Raw genomic sequence first — 24,119 nt, 5'->3', positions numbered from 1 at the left:
TGTCAGAACTCATTTATGTTCAGGATGAGAAAACAGGGTGCCAGAGAGATTAACTGACTTTCCTAGGTTTACACAGCGAGTCTGTAGCAGACTACACGGATATAAGACCTTCAACTCCGAAGCCGCCCACTTTCAACGATCTCAGTCATCCTCTTTCCAAAGGTCTCGCTGACCTGTGAGCTCCTGGATGGTGACATGGTCCAGAATCTTGAAGCTCGTGTCCAGTTTCAGGGGCTGGCTGCAGCGCTGGCACACGAAGCTCACCTGCATGGTGCTGCTGGACGACTTAGACCCCTCCATCCCTGCGGCGATGGAGAGCAGGCGAAGTTAGGGAGAATCGGTACTCTTGAACCCCGTATCCTGGGCTACCCCTGCCTTGCTGGTGTGGTTAAGGGGGAGAATTCCCGCCCGCGTTTTTCCCTCTAGGAGAGGCACGATACCCACAGGACCTGCTTCCGGGGCAGCCCCGGCAAAGGCAGTTTACAGCCCAGTTAGGGAGGGGCTGCAATAGGGTCCGTAAGGGTTCCCAGGCTCCTTGCTAAGGTCGCGCGGTTCAGCCCTCGACTCTCTTCACCTCGGGGCCCGGAGCCCGCCTCCCTGGTCTGGTCTACCGCGGGGGCACCGTGGCCTCGGGTCTGCCCGGGAGCGAGGCCTCCAGAACTGCCATCGCCCAGTTTTCAGCTACTTCCCGGTCGGCCAGCGGAGGACTTCCGCCCTGACCGGACGTTACGCCACGACGCCTGCAGCTGCAGGAGGAGCCAGGAGGTCGGTCCTGGTCCTCCTGCTTACCGGACCCGCTGCGGCCCCTAGAGGCAAAACTGGGGAACTCAGCCGGCATCGACGGGTGGGAGAAGGTTGCGAGAAGTGGAAGGACCGAGTTGGGTTGGGAGAGAATGAGGAGCCTCCGCTGTTCTTTAATTCAGTGACTTTTCTTCAGATTTGTCACTTCTGAACGGAGCCACTTTAATGCTTTCTGCAATATCAGTTTTAATAATTTCTCCTCTGGAGAGCTGGGCTTTCTTTCAAAGGCTCCTGAGAGAGTGGTAGACACACTTGGAGCGGAAGGTTAGGAGGTAAACTTTACTGTGTTTTATTTTGTATTATAAAATTACAGTTATTAATCAGGGAAAGTCGAGAACTTCAGATATTGAAACGTATTGTAACGTAGTATAAAACTAGAACATTTTTGTCTTGGTGCAGTAATAGATCAATGAAACAACAGAATTCAAAAATAGACCACGTATACAGGGGGATTTAGTGGGTATTAAAGCTAGTATTTCAAATCATTGGGGAAATGAACTGCTTAATAAGTGGTAAGTGGGTCCAGAGAGCCATGTAGATAGCCATGAGCTGAATCTTCTACTTCACTGCTTACACCAAAAGAAGTTACACCAATTGGTCACAATTTTAAGCATCGAAAATACTATGATTAAAAGTACTCATTGAAAGCATGAGTGAATATTTTTTATAATCTTGGAGTGGAGAAGACCTATCTAAGCATGACATGAAGATCAGAAGCCAAAAAAGGAAATATTGAATTTTACTTCTTAGAAATAAAAATTTTTGTAACTATTAAAGACTCTGTAAAAAAAAAAATTACAGAAGAAAAATGTGGTAGTTGCAGCTCATAAGATAGAAGATAAATTTCATTAATATATAGAACTCTATTCAGTCAATAAAAATTCGAATAGGCCAATAATTAAATGGGCAAAAAATATGAAAAAGTAGCTCACAGAAAAACAAATGGTTGATAAAGAAATTAAAAGATGTTTCATTTCACTTGTAATTAAGTCAATGGAAATTAAACTTCGGTGAGGCAGCATTTCTTGTTTATAAGATTGGTAAAGGCTGAACCAGTTGATAATAGCCAGTGTTGATGAGCATTTGGGGAACTCTAGAATACTGTTGTTGACTGGGAGTATAAATTAGCATAATATTTTTGGAGCTCAATTTAGGAATATTTATCAAAATTTTAAATGTTCATAGTCTTTATCTCATATAATTGCTTTCTAAGAATTTTCCTAATAGATATGCAAGTGATCAAATATATATGTACAAGAATTTTCACTGCTAAATGTCCTTCAGTAATAGAGGATTGTTTAAATGTTATTGTATTATCCATTTAGCAGAATACCACACAACCATTAAAAAGAATGAAGTAAACTTGCTTTTTACTTGGTTTATTTGGCTACTTTGAGAATAATCTGAAGAAGGGCAAGGGTAGAAGCAGGAAGGCCAATTAAGAAATTTTTGCATAAACTGAGGCAAGAGATGATTATCGATTGAAATAAGAAAAGTAATAGGTAGTATACATGGTATGATTCCATTTGTACAAAAAATAACATGGTATATGGTGTATGATATGACGTTATGTGTTGTTATATGAAGTGATATGCAGCAAGCAGTGTCTTTCACTGGACAACGGGACAGAGACTTTATTGCACACAATTTGTATTTAGATTTTTTTTTTTACAATAAACCTGTAATTAATTTACAATATTTAAACTTTTACAGAAAGATAACATAACAATACAAGAAGTTAGGTGAATGGTGTAATGAAATTATCCATAATCTCACCACACTATAATTTTTATGTTTTCCGTTAAAATGTTTTTCCTATATATTTTAACATGGTTGTATTTTTATTTATAAACTATGAAATTTTTGTATTGTTTTTAAAATTTAATATTACATATTTTTTCATGTTAAGTTTTTTGTAATTGTCATGGCTGCATTACATCATATCAAGTGCACTAACTTACTGTATTTCTTCGTTGCTGGAAATTTCCATTGCTTCCAGTTTTGGTGATTACACTAATGCTTCAATGAAGAACTGACTGCTTCCTTACAACAGAGCCTCACTATTGGGATTACCGATGAAAAAGAATGTGGCTATTTCATGTCTCTTGATTAAAATTAGCAATAGTTTTTCACAGTGGTTGTACATAATTCTGCCTTCAGGAATGTGTGAGAGCCTGTTTCACAATGCCTTGGCCAGTATTAGGTATCATATATTTGAGGAATGAGGGGGGGGGGGAAAAAAAAGGCACATCCCTGTTATTTTAATTGGCATCATTGGTATATATTGGCTTCTCTTTTTTGAATTTTCTGTTTACATTCTTTCATTTACCTACTAGGTTCTTAATATTTTGCTCAATATCTTTCATTATTTTGCATGAATGGTCTATTAAGATGTTTTCCAGATGTGCAAAAGTTTTAAATTCTTATGTGATCAAATCTATTTTTTTTTCTTGGTGACTTATATTGCTTAGAAAGTTGTTCCCACTTCCAGAAGTGACTTTCATGTTATTTTAAATGTAGGTAATCCTCCTATAATTAATATTAGATGCAATATATGGAACTAGATTGGTTTTCTCTTGGTATTGTTAATTATAGTTTTTACAACCCTCTTCCTCTTGGATCTTTCAGCATGAGACCCCCTCCAGAGGAGGTGAGAGGAATCATTCCCAAAGAATTCTCACTTAGGCCTGGTGTGACTCTTTAGTAGTCCTACATTTATTCCTGCTTGGCTGCCACTAACACCATCTCAGAAAGGCATAGAGATGTAATGGGCTTCTAAAGAGGTAGGAAGTATAAAGATTATAACTGAGAGTTTGAAAGTCTAGACTGCCTAGGTTCAAACCCTATATTTGTCATTCACCAACACTGACCTTGAGCAAGTTTATTAAACTAGTCTGTGCTTTGTTTTTTTATTTCTAAAAGAAGCATAATAATATATTTTCCATAGCATAGTGTGATGATTAAATGATCTAATAATATGAAGTACAAAAAGGAATGCCTGGCACATAGTAAATTGTGTGTCTTGCTGCTTAGAGAATATATAACAGTATGTATAATGCATGATGGATTGTGAATAATCAACAACATACCCACGTCATCAATTCAACACTTATTGAGGATCTACTATTTGCCAGTCACTCTTCTAGGTCTGAGAGAATACACTGGTAAACTGCTCTAACAGTTTACATTTTAGAGGATTTTGACAATAAACATGTAAATGAATGAATAAGATTTCAGATAATGGTAGGTGTTATAGGTTGAATTGTGTCTCCCCAAAAGATGTTGATGTCCTAACCCCAGTACCTGTGACTGTGACCTTATTTGTAAATAGAATCTTTGCAGATAAGTTAATGACTGGTGTTTTTATAAAGAGACAGTTTGGATACAAAGATAGACATGAACAGAAGGAAGACACGTGAAGAGACACAGAGAGAAGACAGTTGTTTCTAAGCCAAGGAACATCTGAAGCTACCAGGAGCTAGGAGAGAGGCCTGGAACATGTTCTTCTTTAGCACCTTCAGAGGGAGCACAGTCCAGCTACTTTGATTTCATGATTCTAGCTAATTCTAGCCTCCAAAATTGTGAGACAATACATTTCTCTTGTTCTAAGCCACCCAGTTTGTGGTACTTTGTTATAGCAGTAAACACATTAAGTGGGGGCAAGGGTAGATGGAGTTACTTCAACTGGGGGATTCAGGAAGGCCTCTATTAGCTATGAAATCATTGAGGATGACACACAGGGAAGAGACATAATCTGGCAGACTTTTAAAATTATTGAAGCATTAAATTAAGAAAAGGACACAAACATAAGTGTACAGTTCAGTGAATTTTCACAAATGAACACACACATTTGTAATCAGCAACTCTCCTGGCCCATGCCCCCTTCCAGGTGCTACTCATCATGAGGGGAAAGAGCATCCTCACTTCTACCACCATAGATTAGTTTTGACTGTTTTTGACTCTTTCGTTTTTGGTTTCTTATTTAAATTTTGTTATTTTATTTTTCCATTACAGTTGACATTCAACATTATTAGTTTCAGGTATACAGCACAGTGGTTAGACATTTATATAATTTATGAAGCGATCCCCCCAATAAATCTAGTACCCACCTGGCATCATACATAGTTATTACAATGTTATTGACTATATTCCCTATGCTGTACTTTACATCTGTGACTTTATAACTACCAATTTGTACTTCTTTATCCTTTTACTTTTCACCCAGCCCCCCGCCAACCTTCTTCTTTTGCCTAGTATTGTGATTCCTCCATCTTCTGTGTTTTAGTTCATCTATTCTCAATACTATGCGGTATTCCATTGTGAATATATTAAAATTTAGTTATCTATCCTACTCTTGAGAGGCATTTGAGTAGTTTCCAGTTGCAGCTATTGTGAATAGTGTTGACACAAACATTCTTGTTCATGTTCTTGATGAATGTATTCATGCATTTCTGTTGGGTATGTTTCTAGAGTTGAGATTTCTGGGTCACAGGTATATATAGAAATCTATACATATGTTTATTCAGCTTTAGTAGATATTGCTATAACTGTGGTTGACATATTAAAAGATAGTTTGGGTGTGAGTAGAGACTAGAATGTGGTAGTGGGTGTGGTGGCAAGAGTGAAAATAGAGACCAAATAGTCTATTGTAATAGTCCTAGCAAAGGATGACAATGACTGACTAGGATAACAAATGAGACAGAGAAAAGCATGCTCATACAGGATTCATTATTCAGGTAAGGCTGACAAGACCTGCTGATGGTTGGATGTGGGGAGACGAGGGAGAGGAATCAGGTTGATAGTTGTTTGGTTTGAATAACTAGGTAGACAGTTCTGTCAGTTATTGAGATGGGGAAGAGTAGGAAAATAACAGGTGTGTGGGAGAATCAAGAATTCTGGTTTGGCCACATTAAGTTTGAGATGCCTATTAGCTATCCAAGTAGAGACGTCAAAGTAGACAACTGGAGCTCAGTTAGATGTCAGGACTGGAAAAATTTAGGGCCATCAGCATACAGATGTTGAGTACCACTGAGAGTTTTAGGTAAGAGGGAGAGGTGACCACTGGTACTGTCAACATGGAAGTCATTGGTAATCCAACAAAACTATCTCAGTGAGAACATGGAATGGGAAAGCCTGATTGAAATGGATTAGAGTAAGTGGGAGATGAGAAAGAAGAGTAAGAGACAATAATATTGCTCAAGAAGTCTGACTATGAAGAAAAAAAGTGTGAGAGAAATCTGGGTTCAAGGGAGGGTTTTTCTCAAGATAGGAGGTACTTATCATGTTTGGATGTGATCCAGTAGAGAGAGATAAATGTAATATAGGAGAAAAAAAGGATGATCACTGAAGGATAATCAGAAAGTGAAAGGGGCTGGTTTCCGGCACACAAAAGGAAGTGTTGGTTTTTGATGGGAACAGATGTTTCCTTCAATGAAAGAGGAGGAAAAGCAGAAGGGATTTGCAGATTGGCAGATCTGGGGGTGAAATAAAGTTCTCATTTGCTTCTGTTTTCTCAGTGAAGAATAATCCAAGACCATAAATTGGAGTTGGGAGGGGAGGGATATTAGAGGTTTAGGAAGGTGAGAAGGTGTGATGGTCATTTGGAGTGTGGGAGAATAAACTTGTCAGAAGCACATAGTAGGATCTCAGGCAGTGTTGTGCACCCATTTGAGAGTTGTGGACATGAATTTAAAGTGAGACCAGCCATTAGTGATTGTGTTTGATTCATAAGCACCCAGGAATGAATAGTTTGTTAAATATAATGGTACCCTCAGCAACTGCTCACTGAATAAATAATGAGTAGAGTATTATATAAAACATTTGGATAAGGGAAGAGGATGGGAAATAGAGAAGGAATGTGTCTTCTTATGACTTACTTGAAGACAAAACACAATTATTTGAGAACAAAGCCATATTTCAACAAGCACAAACATACTAAGTTTTCAAGTTGAAGTTATTAATTCTGTAAGCAATGCAGGGTAATGGCACACTTAAAATGGGGTGAAGTTAATTTGGGAAAGCATTCCTGAAATTAGGTTCCAGATCAGAGTTCAAAAACTAGGGACAAATGTTAACAGAAAGCAGAGGAAGAAAGGGGAAAAGTTAGATGTTGATAAGCAAGATGGGTAGTATGGGCAATGTTGTATGTAGCTCCGTATAATTGGAAAAGGAATTTGAGTCTAAAAGCAAGGAAAATTATATAGTTTAAGAAGTAACCTCTTCATGCTAAGCACTAACAGGTAGCTTATCTGACAAAGGCTACTAACTATGTATCTAGTTCCTGCCTTGTGTCCGGGCACTGTGCTAGTTCTTTAACATATATATGATTTCCAATACTCACAACAACCCTATGGAATTATATATTATTTATTAATAATGACTGAAATTCCATTTGACAGGTGAGGGAACTGAGACAGCATTTCAGTAATTTTACCAAGATATCACAGTTGGTAAAGAGCTGAGATAGGGATAGAAGCCAGGTCTCTCTGATTCCAAAGGCCACAGTCAGTTGCACTTCACTTAACTGCATATTCCCACCATTTTCCTTGCACTTAGCACAGAGGCCTTCCTGGGATAAATGTTCAGCAGCAACGGCAACTCCAAAACGTACATCAGATTACCTGCCTTTGCACTTAATTCCAATTGTTTCCTAACAACCCTCCCCGCCCCACTTCCACCTCCAGTTCACTAGTCTTTCAATTTCTTCAATAGGACAACCTCTTTCACTCTCCAGGGCATTTGCTTATGCTGCACCTGTACCTTTGAGGCTTGTCCCTTCACTCCTCCCAAGCTAACTCCTTTACATCCTTTAGATTTCAGCATAATCTGAGAGGTCTTCCTTGTCCATTCTTCCTAAAATAGACCTCTGGTATTCTTTATATCAGTCATTTGTTAACTAATATTTATCAGATTTTGTAATTATGTTGCTAGTTTACTTTCTGGTGTCCTTCCCCAATATTAAGCCCCATGAGACCCAAGAACTTGAAACTCATTTACCTTCGATTTCCCAGAGCTGTGCTTTTCAATACAGGAGGCACTAGTCAGACGTGGCTATTCAGCATTACAAATGTGGCGCCTGAGTTGAGATGTGCAGTTAAGTGTAAAATTCACACTGGATTTCGAAGACTTGGTATGAAAAAAGAATGTATACAATCTCGTTAATATTTTTTATATTACCTGTTGAGAAATATTTGGATAAACTAGGTTAAACATGATTAAAATTAATTTCATCTATTTTACTTTTTAGTGTGGCTACTCTTAGATTTTAACTTACATAAGTGACTCACGTTACATTTCTAGGCTCTGAGGCAGTATTGTCCCAGAGTCTAGCAGTGTCCTGGCCCACTGACATTCACCCACTGAGCGAAATAACCAATGTTAAGAGACAGACCGAACGAATGCGTGAATAAAAAGATACGGTCTCTGCCTTCCTTAGGAAAATGGATACAGCATTGTCCTCTAAGTCTGGAGATCTGGATTCTGGTCCAGGATTTACTGTTATCACTGTGCAGCCTATCCCTCTCTGGGCGTCAATTTGCCCATCAAGCAGTTGATCTCTGAGGTCTGAAAACGTATGAAGATAAGTGGTGGAGAAAGGTGGGGAAGCCTGGTACAATAGAACTTTTCTTCTATTTGGCTCTAGCCTAAACACGAGAGCTTCGGCCAACGGGAGGAGGCAGCAGGAATCGCAGACTAGACCCCCGAACCCAGCTCCGGGACCGCCTGCTTCCTCAGTCCGACGTCACTGGGGCGCGACGGCGCCGTCGGTTCTGTCCTCAAAGCGGCAGTGGCTCAGAAGGTCCCTTCGGTGAAGGAGGGTGCCGGGCTAACGAGAGTCAAACAGTTCCCGAGTCTTTTTGAGACTCAGTTCTCGTAAACAAGACCCACCCTCTCACTTGTCTCTTACAAGGCACTGGAACCCGGGAGATAAGGGCCGAGCTGGAGCGTCCAGAGCCGAACCTCAGTGCGGCTGCGCAGGGCACGTGCGCATCCTCGCCGGAGTCCCGGCGATTGGCTGTGACGTAACGTCCGGCGTGAGCGGCGAAAGCCGGGAGGGCGAGCGAGAGAGTGAGCAGGCAGCAGGCAGCAGGCAGCAGGCGGGCGGGCAAGCAGCACGGAGGGAGGGAGGGAGCGAGCGAGCGAGCAGTGAGTGAGCCAGCGAGGGCGGCCGCATCTGAGAGCAGTCGAGTTTCCTCCCGTCCTTCTGACCCCCTCCCCGGAGCCCACAGCGCCTCCGGTTTCCAGCGGAGCGGACACGGCCCGGCCCGGCCATGGCCTCGTTGCTGAAGGTGGATCAGGAAGTGAAGCTCAAGGTAGCGGCGCCGGTCCGGCCTCCTTACCCCTCGCTTCGATCCCGGAGCAGTCTGACCAGCTCCCAACTCCCCATGGCGTCTTTGTCTCCCTGGGGACACCAGCTCTGAGCTTCCGCTCGGCTCAGCCCAGCCCCCCACTCGCTGAGATGGCATCGGGGGAGAGGATAATATAGGGTGGCCTCAGTACCTCATCTGGTGATGGAGAGCCCCAGGGAGACTTCCGCGAACACGTGGTGGACTCAGTGCTTTAGGCTAGTGACAGCTGGAAGTTACCCAGCCCAGCAACGTCCCCGCCTCCGGACGCTGCCTCTGCCCCTGCCCTTGGCGTCAGGCCTGCCTCGCATCATAGGCAAGGTCTGAATTGGGGTTGGCGCTTTTGTGAGCTCACACCTCCCCTATCTACCTGTCTTTCGTCTGCTCTCAAATTCAGATAGCCTCAGACACAGGGAGGGAGGGAGACAAGACAGGCGGGTGCTGCCCTCAAGCCCCGCTTCCCTCTCCTGAGATGGAGAAATGGGTTCTCAAAAAAATGAAGTATTTGAAATCTGGGGGCCTCTCAGCTTCTCATTATAATTACAAGGTGAGGGAAAGAGAGCTAGATTTGGGTTTCCCCATCCTGCCCATACTTCATTTGCCAGGTACTGACTTGCTCTTACTGAATTGCTTTCTTTGTTAATTTTAGGTTGATTCTTTCAGGGAGCGGATCACAAGTGAGGTGAGTGAAATAAATAGAAAAATGAGTGTTGGTTAATGATTGAGTTTCCAAAAGAAGAGATCACTGTAGAGAGTTACCTTCCCACAATTATTAATGAATTTTTCCTCATTTTTAGGCAGAAGACTTGGTGGCAAATTTTTTCCCAAAGAAGTTGTTAGAACTTGATAGTTTTTTGAAGGTGAGAGACCTTTTTCTTTTCCTCCAATTCCCCAATTATTTTGGTTCTGGTCTTTCTCTCAAATGGGACAAGTCATGTGTTGGTTCTCTTTTGTTTTGTACTGTAAAGCATTAAAGCATTCTCATTTATTGCCCTTCACATTTTTTGTTCATCTTGAAAAGACTACTGTTTGGGGGTTGGGCGTCTCTTTCAGGAACCAATCCTAAACATCCATGACCTAACTCAGATCCACTCAGATATGAATCTACCTGTCCCTGACCCCATTCTTCTCACCAATAGCCATGATGGACTGGACGGTGTAAGTGTTCTCTATTTATCTTTGTGTTCTGAAGCAATAGGTACTCTCTTCTATTTCCTGGTCAGTTTGAACATGTACAGAGGAGACAGTGGGTTTTGGATCTGGGAATGAGGACTGTCACAAACATGACTCCAGAACACCCCCTTTAGACACTGATTTTCATTTATAGCAGGGGGTGAATTTGCTAACGCTACTCTGTGAGAGTGAGTTTCAAGTAGGACTAATAGCTACAGGTGCCCTCAGGTTATCTGGTCTGTCCTCATGGCTCTAAGCAAGACTTTTCTTACCTGTTTCAATGTCTTGAGTCTTGTTATGGGATGAGTAGTTTTTCTTGATATATAACTGCTGACCCTGTCTTTGGTGTGTATCTTTATTACCTAGTCCTTATCAGTTATATTTCCACATTCTATAACACCGATGACACTATTGTTCTTTGTCTGCATTACTGTGTCATTGATAGGATTTGCCATTCTGGAAAGCAGAAACTGTCTTAATCATTTTTGTATCCCCAGCACCTAACATTGTTCCTAGTACATAGCAGGTGCTTAAATATGTGTTTATTAATTGAATATTATGTTTCTTTGTGGAACCAATAAATTTGTACATATTCCCTTTAATTATCTTTACCCTGCATTGAATGGTTCTTTTTTTCCTGTTGTTTATAGTATCCACCCCCTCCCCTAATTGCTTAATGTAGTGTATTTCTTGAAAGGTTGGTCTTACCAACTAGAATGTAAGTTGCTTTGTGGCAAGAATCTTTTCTTAAAGTCTTGGATGTGCTTGGTAAGTTGTGCATGAATTAATAAGATAACCTGTGGGGTCAAATAAGGGACTAAGCTTGTTTGAAGTGTAACCTATGATAGGGCTTTGCGTGTTGAGAGCAGGCTAATTCCTGTCTCTTTGTATACTTAGCCCACTTACAAGAAGCGAAGATTGGATGAGTGTGAAGAGGCCTTCCAAGGTAAGAGCCACCCTTCCCTCTCCTACCCCTCCCACCCTCTGGCTTGCAGCCTTGAGAAGCAGGATGGATCTGGTATTCTCCTGGCCTGGAAGCAGGATCTGATTTTATTTCTCAGAGTTACCATTCCCAAGTCTTCCAAACAATTGTCATTATTTAGCACTCTAAACCTAATTTTTCAATAAACAGGGAGGATTTGACTTAGTGTGAACTGCTAAAGGAGAGAAGTTGGGAGGTGGCTACATGCTGTAGATTTTTCACAGAAGTCCCAGTTCCATGTTATTTTTTCCTCTTCAATGGTAGTTGGTACATTAAATCTGTAGAGTGTATTTAGATTTCCTTATTTGGGCATACTTTAGACACTCACTTGTTAATTCATACATTCTCTTTTTTATTCTGTTAGTGATGTCATGGTTCGTAGATAGGGTTGTGACAGATAAAAGGCAGCGGTCATGGCATCTCATGGGTCTGAGGAAGAAGACAGAAGGATGGGGGATGCTGTGTCCTGGCCCCCACCCCAATCATTTGGCCTTCTTCATGTCCCTGCCAGGAACCAAGGTGTTTGTGATGCCCAATGGGATGCTAAAAAGCAACCAGCAGCTGGTGGACATTATTGAGAAAGTGAAACCTGAGATCCGGCTGCTGATTGAGAAATGCAACACGGTGAGGCAGGGGCTAGTGACCTATGGGCTGACTTCAGACAGCCTGGATTGAACTATGAAAAATGATGGATGGTGGGGCTGGAGGCATGGAGGTGATATGGGTGTTGGCAGACTAAGTATCTTGGCTCCTGTGCTCCTGAAATCTGGCCCCAATAGCATAAATTGTATACTACATCATCCACAAAAGCCATGGTCTTCATATATATTTTTTGGTCTACTCACCTTCCAGGTCAAAATGTGGGTACAGCTCCTGATTCCTAGGATAGAAGATGGGAACAACTTTGGGGTGTCCATTCAGGTAATGTGCTTGCATTACACACTGGGGAGGAAGGTTTGGGAGATACTCTCATCTCCCCTGTTTTGTTTTCTGTTTCTATTTGGTCTGCTGAGGAATGATGTGGAAGTGACTTTTGACTCACTGTTTGTTTGTTTTTTTTTTCAGGAGGAGACAGTTGCTGAACTAAGGACTGTTGAGAGTGAAGCTGCATCTTATCTGGACCAGATTTCTAGGTAGGGCTACTTGGGCTTGGCCCAGGAATTGGGGGCTGGTGAGGCAATAAGCACTGTCCAGGGTCTCCTGCAGCTTCCTCCTCTTCTCTCTTTCCAGATATTATATTACAAGAGCCAAATTGGTTTCTAAAATAGCTAAATATCCCCATGTGGTAAGTAAGGGTTTTGTAGCCTGAGGGTGGAAGTGGTAGGATAGGGAGGAGTGACTATTAGTGGGAAAGAGTCGTCTGTGGACAGTCAGGCCTTGGGAAGTAGCCTTTTTTCTGCCCTGTCTTTCAGGAGGACTATCGCCGCACTGTGACGGAGATTGATGAGAAAGAATATATCAGCCTTCGTCTGATCATATCAGAACTAAGGAACCAATATGTAAGTAACCTTGGCCCCTGCCCACAGTTGCCCTGGCTTCTCTTAGTTCTGGTGAAAAATTTCTTGCCACTGTCTGGGGCTCAAGATGAGGGATGGAGGTAAAATGAGTAGAACAAATTCTGCTCATCAACTGACTGTTGAGAACTCTGAAATCATTGAGGGTTTCTACCTGGGTATCTCCCTTATTTCTACCTGAGTGGGAAGGAGTGCAGTATAGTATAGGGGCAAAGATTAGGTTGTTAGGGTCAGACAGACTTAACTCTAGAATTAGCTCTACCTGTAATGTGTGGCCTTGGGCAAGTTGTTTAACCTCATATTTTAGTTTCCTCACCTCTAAAGTGGAACTTGAGTATCTACTGCACAAAGATGGTTTTTAAAAATGAGTGCGATAACACATTAAAGGACCAAGTGCAATTTTTGATATGTTAAGAGCTTGATAAATGTTAGTTATTGTTAGATACTCGGGGCCTTGGAAATACCCAGGTATATCCAGTTCGGGGGTGTAAGAGAGGTGTAGGGGCAGCACCCTGAATTCAGGTTCAAATGAGTGATATTGGTATTGGCACTATGTGAATAAAATTGCTTGGGGGTTTGGGAAGGAGAGATCGTGTTTTCTTTTTGAGGTAAGGGTAGAACAGATGTGTGTTTCCCTGCTCACTCTTTTTCTAGGTCACTCTACATGACATGATCCTGAAAAATATCGAGAAGATCAAACGGCCCCGGAGCAGCAATGCAGAGACACTGTACTGAGGCCAGGGCCAGGGCCAGGGCCAGGGGACTCTGTGAGTCTGGCTCAAGACCGACATTGCCTTGGTTTGTTACATGACTATCGTGATGGGGAAACTGGCTGGAAATAGTAATCACACCTCTCTGTTTTTAGTTAGAGTCTAATGAAACTCTCCTGTAGTTCTGTGACGTGTTTACCTCTTTTTTCAGGCCTCAGGAACTCTTGTATTTCCTTCCCTAATACCCCACACTCAACCTGACTTAATTTCTGGAGAACTCCAGGTTTATGTGTGCAGGATGTTGGCACAAGAATACTTGTGTTTTCTGTCCCCTCTCTACCCCCCGTCCCCCCAGTGTCTTGGGCTTTTCTTCCTTCTGATGATTAGTTGGTTAGAAGCTGAGGGAACTCGAAGGAAAGTGCTAGGTGTTTTTTTTAGAATCCAGGTCAGGAGGGACCAGCTCCTCTCCTTTATGTAGTGTCTCTTGCCACTGTGGTTGTTGGATCCTCCCTGCCTTGACACAGTGTTCAGGATGATGACTTTGAGTTTCCCACCAAAATACATCCCACCTTGAACCTGATCATGACAAGAAACACCTAATTCCTTCAGATGTTTTTATAACTAGAATTTTCACATACACATATGTGCGTGATAGACACACACTTACAAATGAGCATACATCTGCCTTTCTGCTCTGTTACCTGACATCCTTCCATCCTTCCCCAAACCCTGTCACACACACACTGTTCAGAAGATGATAGTTGTCTTAGTTGTCATCTGCTGGATCCCATCATCTGATATTGTAGCCTCTTGGTGCTCAGGGGCTGGTGAGTTGGAGGAAAACCAAAAGGTGAGAAGCAGAGGGATTGGGGAAGGTTCCTTTCTCTGTGACTCGGGTCCTTTTGGGCATTATTGCAAAGGCCAGTCCTCTGACTCCTGGTTCCTTCTTCCCAGGCCAGTTGTCAGTTGGGATGGGAATGTCTACAGCTGCGAGGGCCAGATGCTGCTGCTTCTGCTGGGCTTTCCCCTTGGGAAAAATATTTCTCTTATTTATAGTATTGTGCTTCCAGGGAAAGCAGTCACTTGTGTGTGTATGTGTATGTGCATGCACACATGCATGTACATATTGTATGTATGTGGAAATCTGGACAAGTCAAAACCATAGAAGAGTTGCCTCTTATCTCTTGAATCTTCCAGAGATATCCCCCACTTTTTTATTCTCCCGCTACTAGGGAGTCAGTATCTGCAGTCAGCCTGCTGGTGACTCTCAATGTCTTTCTTATTCTTCCCCCGTCTTGGTCTTCCAACCCCCAATTATATCTCCACCTGGATGCATCATTTTTACTCCCAGTATGTTACAGAGAAGGAGTCAGGATGCTGTCTTCCCATGAATAGTACTCAGTAACAAACCAATTGCATTTTAGTTGGGCAATGCCCCTACCCACCCTCCAGATCCCTTCCAGATAAAACCCTTCCCTCCTCCCACCATGCATTTCTCAGTTTCCCTTTTTGTTGGATTGTTCCACTGTCCCTCCTCCTACCCTACCACCCTTGGATCGTAATGTAAAATTCTTTTACCATGTCAAGAAATTATTAAAAATACAGGTACTTTGACCTCTTTTTAAAGCCGCAGACCCTGGTGCGATGCTCTGGTGGCTAGGGACATAACTGTAATCACATGCGTGCACATTGGGACACCTATCTTCACATAAACCTCCAGTCGTCACCCTATTGGGTGTCTTTGCCAATTGAGCTTCCTCTTTTCTCTGGAATAATGGAAAGACTGAGGCTTCTTCCTACCAAAAAGCAAGGGCGGGTCCTTCATTTATGTTCAGTCTGAATTACGTGAAAGTTAGCTGTTTCCTAACCTAAGCTGCTTTCTGTCCTGACCCTCACTCAACAAGATCCCTAGTTCCTTCCTTCCCCTGTGATACCCATGAACTGCCAGGAGAGGCTGCTCTAGTTCCACTTGGGGAATCACCTGGTGTGAGGCACACCCTACCCTGTCATATTCTTTACCTTATACTAAGTCTCCCCTCTGAATAATGTCTTAAGTTTCTTGAGGAGATGCCAGGAGACACCTGGTTTTGGTTTTCAAAAGACTTGGAGGGCTGTCTAGGACACTACTCCCTCTGAAATAAAGTTTCCTCAACGTCCACCTTGTAAAGTAGCCTTCTGATATCCAACGATCCTCTCATTGTCTCTGCAAAAAGAGATTTAAGGTCTTGGACGATGGAGGAACATCTGCTCTGTTCTGTTTTCAGAGATCAGTACCAGTAGCTAACAATTTTTTAATGCCTACCCTGTGTCAGGCTTTGCTGAGCACTTTATGTGCATGATCACATTTAATCTTCATGATTCTGTAGGGTAGATATATTCCTGTATAGGTGAAGACACTGAGACTCATGATAAGGTACCTTCCCTGAGGTCACACAGCTTAAAAACCTGGAATTGGTGCACCAACCTGACTGCTAAGCCCAGGCACTCACCGCTCCTCATTCCTCACTGACTAGATAGAAGAGGTCTGAGACTACAGATCGAGGGCTTGGCCACAGGCAGCTAGCAGAACACAGTGCTTACTGCTGAACTGGGCAATGGATCCTGGAAATATTGGTGGGTAGTGCCTGCCAGGAAGTAGGAAAATGGACAGTTCTAGTGCCTGCATGCAGCACACAGGCCTTGGTTGGGCATCTGAGATTTGCATTCTTTCTCAGACTCATTTTGGATGGAAGGTAGGGTTTAGCGTTAATCCAGATGCCCTCTAATCTAGTCTTAATGATGGAAATCAGTAGTGAGTACTGACTGCTGCTAGTAGTTCAGGGGCAGGGGAGATACGCTGCACGTGGAGGTAGTACCTTGGGCCAAACCACAGGACAGAAAATTGGAACAGAATTATACAAATCAAGGTCAGAAATTTCCTGTTCAACCCACGGGGTGGAGTTTTCTCCATTCCTATCCATCCTACTGAATATAAGCCCTTATTTGATGTCAGTAACTGGAAAGAGCAGCTGGTAGGACTCTCATTTCAGCTCTCGGCGTTCACCATGAATCCCAAGGTAGTCTTCGTGTTCCTGGCACTGTCCCTCATTACCATCTTTGCCCTGACCTATGTCTTGCTGAGCAGCCAAGGGGGCTCTAGCCAGCCTCCCCGCTGCCCCTCCATATCCCACAGTACCCAGCCCTGGACACACCCTGGTCAGAGCCAGCTGTTTGCAGACCTGAGCCGAGAGGAGCTGACGGCTGTGATGAGCTTTCTGACGCAGCAGCTGGGGCCAGGCCTGGTGGATGCAGCCCAGGCCCTGCCCTCGGACAACTGTGTCTTCTCGGTGGAGCTGCAGCTGCCCCCCAAGGCCGCAGCCCTGGCCCACCTGGACAGGGGGCGCCCCCCGCCTGCCCGGGAGGCACTGGCCATTGTCTTCTTTGGCAGACAACCCCAGCCCAACGTGAGTGAGCTGGTGGTGGGACCGCTGCCCCACCCGTCCTACATTCGGGATGTGACCGTGGAGCGTCACGGGGGCCCCCTGCCCTATCACCGACGCCCCATGTTGGGAACTGAGTTTGCCCAGATGTGGAAACATTTGAAAGAGGTGGAACTACCCAAGGCACCAGTCTTCCTCGCTTCAGTCTTCAACTACAATGGTTCCACTTTGGCACCTCTGCAGGCTACCCCGAGTGGCTTGCGCTCAGGGGACCGGACTACCTGGATAGCCCTCCACCATAACATCTCAGGTGTTGGGATTTTCCTTCACCCAGTGGGGCTGGAGCTACTACTGGACCACAGGGCCCTGGACCCTGCCCAATGGGCTGTCCAACGGGTCTTCTACCTTGGGCGCTACTATACAGACTTGGGACAGTTGGAATGGGAGTTTAAGGCTGGCCGGCTGGAAGTGGTTAGAGTTCCCCTGCCCCTGCCGAATGGGGCTTCATCCCTGCGGTCCCGGAGCTCCCCGGGTCCTCTTCCCCCTCTGCAGTTCTCACCCCAGGGTTCCCGATACAGTGTACAAGGGAGCCTTGTGGTGTCCTCCCTCTGGACATTCACCTTTGGCCATGGGGTGTTCAGTGGCATGAGGATTTTTGATGTTCGGTTCAAGGGCGAGCGAGTGGCCTATGAAGTCGGTGTCCAGGAATGCGTATCTATCTATGGTGCTGATTCACCCAAGACAATGATGACCCGTTACTTGGATAGCAGCTATGGACTTGGCCGTCACAGCCGGGGCTTGGTGCGGGGAGTGGACTGCCCCTATCAATCCACAATGGTGGACATCCACATATTAGTGGACAAAGGGACAGTCCAGTTGCTCCCAGGGGCTGTGTGTGTATTTGAGGAGGCCCAGGGACTACCTCTTCGAAGGCACCACAATCACCTTCAAAGTCATTTCTATGGTGGTTTGGCCGGCTCAGCCCTTGTAGTCAGGTCTGTGTCATCCATAGGCAACTATGACTACATTTGGGATTTTGTATTGCACCCAAATGGGGCGCTTGAAGGGCGGGTCCATGCCACGGGCTTTGTCAACACAGCTTTCCTGAGTGGGAGAGAGGAAAGCCTCCTCTTTGGGAACCGTGTTGGGGAGCAAGTGCTGGGGGCAGTTCACACGCATGCTTTCCACTTCAAGCTGGACCTGGATGTGGCAGGTGAGTGCTCGGGTTGAGGATCGAGAGCTGGGGTGGAGCAGAGGAAAGACAGACCCCCAAATCAAGCCGAGGCAAGAGGGGCTGGCATTCCAGCACCACAGTTCATTGTGGCAACGGAGTGGGGACTGATTTGAGTGTATTCAACTGCAGTCAGCCTGAAATACTGGGTTTACTGGGTATCTGGCAAAAGGCAGAGAGGCTTCTCTGCCAGGTCCTGATTACCCGGCCCCTCTGACTTGCTACAATTGTGAAATTAGTTTAAATGCAATGGCTGTACCTGGTTGCCTTAACCTGGAGTGACACTGTGGATGGCGAATTTGCCCTGAGGTGGGGCAGGGCTGGAGTTGGGGTTATCCAAGTTCTCCCTAACTAATTCTGAGAGTCAGTGGAGGTGGAGAAAGCAGAGACCTGAACAGAGGGTAGGAAGCAGTCTGTCTTAAGAGGTTTTCTGAGTAGAGGTGGTCCAGGGGCATGAGAAAGGTAGGTTCTAGCTGGGAGTTGCTCCATAGGATTTCAGACAATGGGATATGGGAGCGCGGCCCCATCCTCCTGGGGGGCCATCCCATTCCTGCCAGCACATGTCATCACAATGGGCTCTGCAGTGACTTGGCAGGCATGCAGTAGGCTTGCTGCAAGTGTAGAAAGGGAGTTCTCAAGTAGGTCTCAGGGCAAAAAGAGGACTTGCTGCTCATAACATGTTTTTGTTGAGGATGGAAAATAACCCACTTATCAAATCACAGATGATTAGAACCAGGAAGAAAATTAGAGATCCACCAGACCCTCTCCCATTTTAAAGTTAGAGAAATTAAAGAGGTTGGGGAGGGAGATGGGACAGGAAGTGACTGCTCAAGTATAACAGCCTACTTTTTTGTGAAACATTTTTCTTTTCTCTTGAGTATAAAGATATGACGTGTGTGTGTGTGTGTGTGTGTGTGTGGTGTGTGGGGGCAGAGGGCAGGAAGAACTAAGAAAATAGCATGATCAAAATGACATTAACGATTCTTTGACATATTTAGAATATGACTATTTTACGATTCGAAATTTCTCTTTAGCATTTTTGGTATTAAAGAGCTTTGTCTTGGGGAGTAAAATCAAGTAACATTTATTGGATCTCTAGTGTGTGCAGCACAGGCCTGTACTGTGGCCCAGAGGTTATGTCGGGCCCCTGTGCACAGGATAACCAGCAGAGGCACTGGCTTCCGTGTGCCAGGTGCCTTCAGATAGGTCACATTTAACATAACTGACAGTCTGAAACTGCAAAAACAAAGTATCTGATCAAGTGCCTAGTGGGGTGATGAGTGCAGGTTACGAATGCAGTAGAGTTCCAGGGAGTCTCCAGACAATTTAAAGACATGAATCTACTCACTTCTGAAAGTTGTCCCCACCTTGCTGAAAAAGAAAGCAAATTCTCAGAAGTGGGAAGGGTATGCAGGGCACCATGGAAGGGGATTGGGTTTTTCCAGCCAGCTTCTCCAAGACAAATATCCCTTTCATAGTTACGGGAATATTACTAGCCATCTGCATGTGCTTTTCCATTTACAGAGCTCAGCCATAGAACAGCTTTTACAATGCTCAGTGTAGAGATTTGGAAAATAAGAATCAGAAGCCAATAATTGGTCCAAGGTCTATTGGGTAGACCAGGGCTAACAGAACTGCTGCAGTGATGGAAATGTTCTATATCTGCATTGTCCAATACGTAAGCCACTAGCCACGTGTGGCTATTGAGCACTTGAATTGTGGCTAGTGAGCAACTGAATTTTTAATTTAAAACTGGTGGGCAGTAACCATATTGGACAAGGAAAAGTTGAAGAAGATGGGCTGGCACCCAAATCTCGACCTCCTGGCTCCCAGCATGGAGTGTTCTCTAATGAACTCTGCTGCCCTTTGTTAGGGCAGTGTCGTGGATGTTGTGAGGTAGGTGAGGAGCCTGGCTCACCTGGCGTGGAACTCCTTTCCCTCCCATCACCCTGGCAGGGCTGGAAAACTGGGTGGTAGCTGAAGACGTGGTGTTTAAACCTGTGGCAGCCCCTTGGAGTCCAGAACACCAGCTGCACCGTCCACAGCTGACTCGGCAGGTCCTGGGAAGGGAGGACCTGACAGCTTTTTCCTTGGGAAGCCCCCTTCCTCGCTACCTTTACCTGGCTAGCAACCAGACTAATGCCTGGGGTCACCAGCGTGGGTACCGAATCCAGATTCACAGCCCCCTTGGCATACACATGCCCTTGGAAAGCGACATGGAGAGGGCCCTCAGCTGGGGGAGGTGAGGAGAACCCTGGGCAGTGGGTGGTAGGGAAGGACTGGTCCCCTTCCCGATCCTAGCTCTTGGAGACCCCAACTCACTGTGCTTGGCTTACCATTCACCCCTATATCTCCTCTCAGATCCAAGTAGATGTGGGATGGGAGATGGTCTCACACAGAATCTGATCTAAAGGACTTCTGGGACAGTAAAGGCCTTTGACATTTCCTGACCCCACCTTCTCACGACATTCATTCCTGGTCAGATACCAGCTCGCGGTGACCCGGAGGAAGGAGGAAGAGTCACAGAGCAGCAGCATCTATTACCAGAATGACATCTGGACGCCTACTCTTGCCTTTGCTGACTTCATCAATAATGAGACTCTCTTAGGAGAGGTTGGTAGCCCAGGGGCAGAGGAGAGAGCCTCCTCTGTGTCTGGTATCTTGGCTGCCCAACCTCTGGCAGTAGGTTGGAGGGAATTGTACATTTCCAGTTCTCAGATTGAGGGGCCAATGAGTTCTCTCATGACCAACATGAGTCATTCCTCCTAGGGTGAGATTATCCTTGGGACACTGACTACCCTATAGCTTCTCACATGGATCACTGAACCCATTATGTGGGCCTGGGACTGGGAGGAGGTAGAAGGGGGCTAAGGCTGGAGGCTGGGGATTGTGGCTGAGGGGTGGTTCTTTGAGTCTTGCCTCCAAAGTCCTCTAGCTCCTCCCTTTTCCTGCAGGACCTGGTGGCTTGGGTTACAGCCAGCTTCCTGCACATTCCCCATGCTGAGGATGTCCCCAACACAGTGACTCTGGGGAACAGAGTTGGCTTCTTGCTCCGACCCTATAACTTCTTTGATGAGGACCCCTCCATCTTCTCCCCAGGCAGCGTCTACTTTGAGAAGGGCCAGGATGCTGGGCTCTGCAGTGTCAACCCTGTGGCCTGCATCCCCGACCTGGCGACCTGTATCCCGGACTTGCCCCCTTTCTATTACCAAGGCTTTTAACCCCGGAGTGTGGTGGGATACAGAGAGGGGGTGGGCATGTGCTAAGATAGCCATACTTTTCTGTTCTTACTTCCTACTTCCCTGACTTCAATCCTCTTAATGTTTCTCAGGAAACAGCCTGTTCCCACACTAAACCCCCATATATCCTTTCGGTTAATTCATATTTTCAGTTTCTTTTTTCTAAATGATGATTTTATACAAATGATATTATTAAAATATTCCAGCAAAAACACCACAAATCCTACGACTCAGAAACAGCAAGTGTTCACATTTGGTGAACGTTATGCCAGACATTTCTTTATCCAGGTGCATTGAAATGGAAGAATAGGTAGAATTTTGTAAAAATAGATGTAATATGCAATTTATAATAAAAAATATGACAAAGTTTTTACTTGATTTTCTTCTATGTGACTGGAAGTATCTAGAATTCCCCCAGAAAATATTAAGGATTTTGGCCAAGGAAATTAGCAATGGAGGAGAAGAGGACAACGGGGACAGACCTGGCCAAGGAATGCTGCTTGGGAAGCTGAAGGGCTAGAGGTGGGGCTTTCCTTGGAAGGAGAACAATAGTTCCAAGTTACAGGAAAGAGAACATCTGGCCTTGGGAAGATAGAGGCTGGGGAAGAAGCAGAGCGGAGGGGGGTGAGGGGCCACAGACCTTGCTCCCTGGTAGTGGTGTATTTCCTGGCTCAGGCTGGTCCGCTGCATTATTTTGAAATCCCTCCCCTTCTCCTACCCAGCTCTCCCGAGTTCCAACCCTGACCCAGAGAGCAGAGTCTGATTTGGAGCCTGGAAGACAAAGCCATTTAAGGTCTGTGGAAATCGCTGCTGCCCTGCTTCAGGCCCGCCCCCTAGCCCTGGCTGGCCCGGCCCCCCATCCCTCAGCTTTCCCAGTTCTTCCCACCCTCAGTCTCTTGTGCCTCTGAATACAGGGAACCTAAACCAGAGTCCAGGATCCCCCAATATAGGAGCCAAGAGAGACCAGACCCTCTTCTGCTGGCCTGAGAATACACATCTCTACTCTGGTTCAATCCTCTGTCCCTCTGTTTATGGAACAATGAACCAGAAGACCACCCTGGTGCTCCTTGCTCTGGCTGTCATCACCATCTTTGCTTTGGTGTGTGTCTTGCTAGCTGGCCGGGGAAGAGATGGGGGTGAACCCAGCATGCCTCCCCACTGCCCCTCTGCCCAGCTCTGGACACACCCTGGTCAGAGCCAGCTGTTTGCAGACCTGAGCCGAGAGGAGCTGACGGCTGTGATGAGCTTTCTGACACAGCAGCTGGGGCCAGGCCTGGTGGATGCAGCCCAGGCCCTGCCCTCGGACAACTGTGTCTTCTCGGTGGAGCTGCAGCTGCCCCCCAAGGCCGCAGCCCTGGCCCACCTGGACAGGGGGCGCCCCCCGCCTGCCCGGGAGGCACTGGCCATCGTCTTCTTTGGCAGACAACCCCAGCCCAACGTGAGTGAGCTGGTGGTGGGACCGCTGCCCCACCCGTCCTACATTCGGGATGTGACCGTGGAGCGTCACGGGGGCCCCCTGCCCTATCACCGACGCCCCATGTTGGGAACTGAGTTTGCCCAGATGTGGAAACATTTGAAAGAGGTGGAACTACCCAAGGCACCAGTCTTCCTCGCTTCAGTCTTCAACTACAATGGTTCCACTTTGGCACCTCTGCAGGCTACCCCGAGTGGCTTGCGCTCAGGGGACCGGACTACCTGGATAGCCCTCCACCATAACATCTCAGGTGTTGGGATTTTCCTTCACCCAGTGGGGCTGGAGCTACTACTGGACCACAGGGCCCTGGACCCTGCCCAATGGGCTGTCCAACGGGTCTTCTACCTTGGGCGCTACTATACAGACTTGGGACAGTTGGAATGGGAGTTTAAGGCTGGCCGGCTGGAAGTGGTTAGAGTTCCCCTGCCCCTGCCGAATGGGGCTTCATCCCTGCGGTCCCGGAGCTCCCCGGGTCCTCTTCCCCCTCTGCAGTTCTCACCCCAGGGTTCCCGATACAGTGTACAAGGGAGCCTTGTGGTGTCCTCCCTCTGGACATTCACCTTTGGCCATGGGGTGTTCAGTGGCATGAGGATTTTTGATGTTCGGTTCAAGGGCGAGCGAGTGGCCTATGAAGTCGGTGTCCAGGAATGCGTATCTATCTATGGTGCTGATTCACCCAAGACAATGATGACCCGTTACTTGGATAGCAGCTATGGACTTGGCCGTCACAGCCGGGGCTTGGTGCGGGGAGTGGACTGCCCCTATCAATCCACAATGGTGGACATCCACATATTAGTGGACAAAGGGACAGTCCAGTTGCTCCCAGGGGCTGTGTGTGTATTTGAGGAGGCCCAGGGACTACCTCTTCGAAGGCACCACAATCACCTTCAAAGTCATTTCTATGGTGGTTTGGCCGGCTCAGCCCTTGTAGTCAGGTCTGTGTCATCCATAGGCAACTATGACTACATTTGGGATTTTGTATTGCACCCAAATGGGGCGCTTGAAGGGCGGGTCCATGCCACGGGCTTTGTCAACACAGCTTTCCTGAGTGGGAGAGAGGAAAGCCTCCTCTTTGGGAACCGTGTTGGGGAGCAAGTGCTGGGGGCAGTTCACACGCATGCTTTCCACTTCAAGCTGGACCTGGATGTGGCAGGTGAGTGCTCGGGTTGAGGATCGAGAGCTGGGGTGGAGCAGAGGAAAGACAGACCCCCAAATCAAGCCGAGGCAAGAG

The 24,119-nt window shown here is 45.8% G+C and overlaps 4 protein-coding genes across 10 annotated transcripts in view; 3 read left to right on the top strand and 1 right to left on the bottom strand.

The window, feature by feature from the left end:
* The window catches only part of BECN1 (beclin 1), a 20,009-nt gene extending 12,113 nt beyond the window's left edge, over positions 1–7,896 (bottom strand). For 2 of the 3 annotated variants that reach the window (XM_011381175.2, XM_023523951.1), the window contains exons 1-2: positions 575–734; positions 174–302 (exon numbers count right to left, since the gene is read on the bottom strand). In XM_011381175.2, the coding sequence (XP_011379477.1) occupies positions 174–300 (127 nt within the window). In that variant the 5' untranslated portion in view covers positions 301–302; positions 575–734. Of the gene's footprint in view, positions 1–173; positions 303–574; positions 735–7,797 lie in introns of those variants that run through there. The other variant, XM_011381176.2, reaches the window with a different exon arrangement.
* Positions 7,897–8,825: 929 nt separating this feature from the next.
* On the top strand, positions 8,826–15,157 carry PSME3 (proteasome activator subunit 3). 2 transcript variants are annotated; one of them, XM_011381170.1, is made up of 11 exons: positions 8,826–9,113; positions 9,796–9,828; positions 9,944–10,006; positions 10,200–10,304; positions 11,217–11,265; positions 11,813–11,925; positions 12,154–12,222; positions 12,367–12,434; positions 12,532–12,586; positions 12,714–12,800; positions 13,470–15,157. In XM_011381170.1, exons 1-11 carry the CDS (start codon positions 9,072–9,074, stop codon positions 13,548–13,550), a joined length of 765 nt encoding a protein of 254 aa, XP_011379472.1. In that variant the 5' UTR covers positions 8,826–9,071; the 3' UTR covers positions 13,551–15,157. The 2 variants fall into 2 exon arrangements, with proteins under 2 accessions (XP_011379472.1, XP_023379720.1); XM_023523952.1 differs by lacking the exon at positions 10,200–10,304 and having other exon boundaries at positions 8,841–9,113; positions 13,470–15,145.
* Positions 15,158–15,676: 519 nt separating this feature from the next.
* On the top strand, positions 15,677–22,437 carry LOC105306268 (retina-specific copper amine oxidase). 4 transcript variants are annotated; one of them, XM_023523949.1, is made up of 5 exons: positions 15,677–18,157; positions 20,132–20,417; positions 20,659–20,788; positions 22,137–22,207; positions 22,329–22,437. In XM_023523949.1, exons 1-5 carry the CDS (start codon positions 16,570–16,572, stop codon positions 22,399–22,401), a joined length of 2,148 nt encoding a protein of 715 aa, XP_023379717.1. In that variant the 5' UTR covers positions 15,677–16,569; the 3' UTR covers positions 22,402–22,437. The 4 variants fall into 4 exon arrangements, with proteins under 4 accessions (XP_023379717.1, XP_023379716.1, XP_011379471.1 ...); XM_023523948.1 differs by having other exon boundaries at positions 22,137–22,391; XM_011381169.2 differs by lacking the exons at positions 22,137–22,207; positions 22,329–22,437 and adding an exon at positions 21,130–21,792.
* Positions 22,438–22,453: 16 nt separating this feature from the next.
* The window catches only part of LOC105306267 (retina-specific copper amine oxidase-like), a 5,061-nt gene continuing 3,395 nt past the window's right edge, over positions 22,454–24,119 (top strand). The window contains exon 1 of the mRNA XM_011381168.2: positions 22,454–24,041. Coding sequence (XP_011379470.1) covers positions 22,454–24,041 — 1,588 coding nt within the window. The remainder of the gene's footprint in view (positions 24,042–24,119) is intronic.

This window comes from Pteropus vampyrus, unplaced genomic scaffold, assembly GCF_000151845.1.
Source record: "Pteropus vampyrus isolate Shadow unplaced genomic scaffold, Pvam_2.0 Scaffold432, whole genome shotgun sequence".
NCBI classification, from domain to species: Eukaryota; Metazoa; Chordata; class Mammalia; order Chiroptera; family Pteropodidae; genus Pteropus; species Pteropus vampyrus.
Note: the sequence above shows the minus strand (reverse complement) of the source record. Positions and strands in the feature narration are given on the sequence as shown.

What these genes read in the sequence shown, in the direction of transcription:
- PSME3 (XM_011381170.1), top strand. Translation starts at nt 9,072, where the DNA reads ATGGCCTCGTTGCTGAAGGTGGATCAGGAAGTGAAGCTCAAG. An exon ending in GCCATGATGGACTGGACGGT is followed by an intron (nt 10,305 to 11,216) that starts GTAAGTGTTCTC and finishes TTGTATACTTAG; the next exon opens with CCCACTTACAAGAAGCGAAG. An exon ending in ACTTTGGGGTGTCCATTCAG is followed by an intron (nt 12,223 to 12,366) that starts GTAATGTGCTTG and finishes TTTTTTTTTCAG; the next exon opens with GAGGAGACAGTTGCTGAACT.
- LOC105306268 (XM_011381169.2), top strand. Translation starts at nt 16,570, where the DNA reads ATGAATCCCAAGGTAGTCTTCGTGTTCCTGGCACTGTCCCTCATTACC. An exon ending in GCTGGACCTGGATGTGGCAG is followed by an intron (nt 18,158 to 20,131) that starts GTGAGTGCTCGG and finishes TCACCCTGGCAG; the next exon opens with GGCTGGAAAACTGGGTGGTA. An exon ending in ATGAGACTCTCTTAGGAGAG is followed by an intron (nt 20,789 to 21,129) that starts GTTGGTAGCCCA and finishes CTTTTCCTGCAG; the next exon opens with GACCTGGTGGCTTGGGTTAC.